Source organism: Myotis lucifugus, unplaced genomic scaffold (assembly GCF_000147115.1).
Source record: "Myotis lucifugus unplaced genomic scaffold, Myoluc2.0 scaffold_1575, whole genome shotgun sequence".
NCBI classification, from domain to species: Eukaryota; Metazoa; Chordata; class Mammalia; order Chiroptera; family Vespertilionidae; genus Myotis; species Myotis lucifugus.
Genome location: NW_005872623.1, coordinates 29,210 through 30,711, shown reverse-complemented (window position 1 = coordinate 30,711; position 1,502 = coordinate 29,210). Strand labels below are relative to the sequence as shown.

The 1,502-nt window shown below is 53.2% G+C and overlaps 1 protein-coding gene across 1 annotated transcript in view; it reads left to right on the top strand.

The window, feature by feature from the left end:
* LOC102440889 (V-set and transmembrane domain-containing protein 1-like) overlaps positions 1–1,151 on the top strand; it is a 3,317-nt gene extending 2,166 nt beyond the window's left edge. The window contains exon 6 of the mRNA XM_023748607.1: positions 902–1,151. Within this exon, the coding sequence (XP_023604375.1) occupies positions 902–1,045 (144 nt within the window). The 3' untranslated portion in view covers positions 1,046–1,151. The remainder of the gene's footprint in view (positions 1–901) is intronic.
* The last annotated feature ends 351 nt before the right edge of the window (positions 1,152–1,502 follow it).

The following is a 1,502-nucleotide window of genomic DNA, read 5'->3' as shown; positions in this document are numbered from 1 at the left end:
GTTTCCTACTAGCACTCATTTTGGTACTGTAGTATAATTATTCTACTGCTGCGTACAGTCATCCTAAACATACCGGCGTAAAGCAGCATCGATCCACCTAACTGTGGCGAGGACCTGGAGAGGCTGAGCTGGGTCTCCTCTGGGTCGCAGAGCTGTGCGGAGCGTCGGCCAGGGCTGAATGGGGGCTTCGCTAGGAGAGGCCGTGCTTCCACTCACCCAGGTGGTTGCTGCCAGGATTCACTTCCTTGCTGGCTGTTGGCTGGAGACCATGCTGGCCGTGGGGGCCTCTCCGTAGGGCAGCTCCTCACATGGCAGCTGGCTTCAGCAGCGTGAGCGAGCCTGGGGCGGCCGGGGACAGTAGAGAAGCCGTGGGCAGTGGGCATGAGAGAAGGCACAGTCCTTCGTCCGCTCATCTTTGACATAACATCCAGTCCTTTGGGCGTATTTTTGTTTTTGCTGTGTTCCTGTAACAGATGTAAGACACCAGGTCCTGTTAACCCTCAAGCCTGGGCCGGTGGCTTGGTTGGATGGAGCATCATCTAGTACACCAAAGGGCTCAGGGTTCGATTCCTGGTCAGGGTACATACCTAGGTTGCAGGTTTGATCCCTGGTTGGGGCGCATACGGGAGGCAACTGGATCAGTTTCTAGCTCACATCCATGTTTTTCTCTCTCCCTTCCTCGGTCTCTAAAAATCAATAAAAACATCCTGGGGTGAGGGTTGAAGAGAAAAAAAAAAGAGGGGAGGGGACCTCACAAAGGCTTGAGGAGTAGGAAGGGCTCTGGGGAGGGGCCCTGGAAAGCTGTCTACCACGCTGTTACCATGACTGCCCAGTCCTCACCATGAAACACCCCTCCCTTCTCCATGAAATACTCGATCCTATTCTCCTCACTTCCCTTCAGGATGAAGGATCTCAGGTGTCAAGAGCTGAAGAACCTCAGGGAGTGACGTACGCTGAGCTGAACACCAGAGCCCTGAGCAAGGGCCCCTCCAGCCAGGTGCCGCAGACCCCGGAAACCTGCGTGTACTCGGCCCTCAAGATGTAGCAGGAGGAGACCTAGCACCAGGAAGAATCTCCAACAAAGGGTGGACCATGGGGCAGAGGGCCCTTGGGGGACTAGGCAAATGAGGATACCTTTCCTCAAATCTCCACTTCAGGCTCGTTTCCTCCTTCTAAGAAAGTAATGTTTTTGGGTTTTTTAAAATATATTTTATTGATTTTTTACAGAGAGGGAGAGAGATAGAGAGTTAGAAACATCGATGACAGAGAAACATCGATCAGCTGCCTCCTGCACATCTCCTACTGGGGATGTGCCCGCAACCCAGGTACATGCCCTTGACCGGAATCAAACCTGGGACCTTTCAGTCCGCAGGCCGACGCTCTATCCACTGAGCCAAACCGGTTTCCGCGTTTTTTTGTGTGTTTTTTTTAAGTGAGAGGGATCACTGACATAGAGTGATATGCTGAAAGGGGACTCAGGACGGGGGTTCTGGTCACTGCCG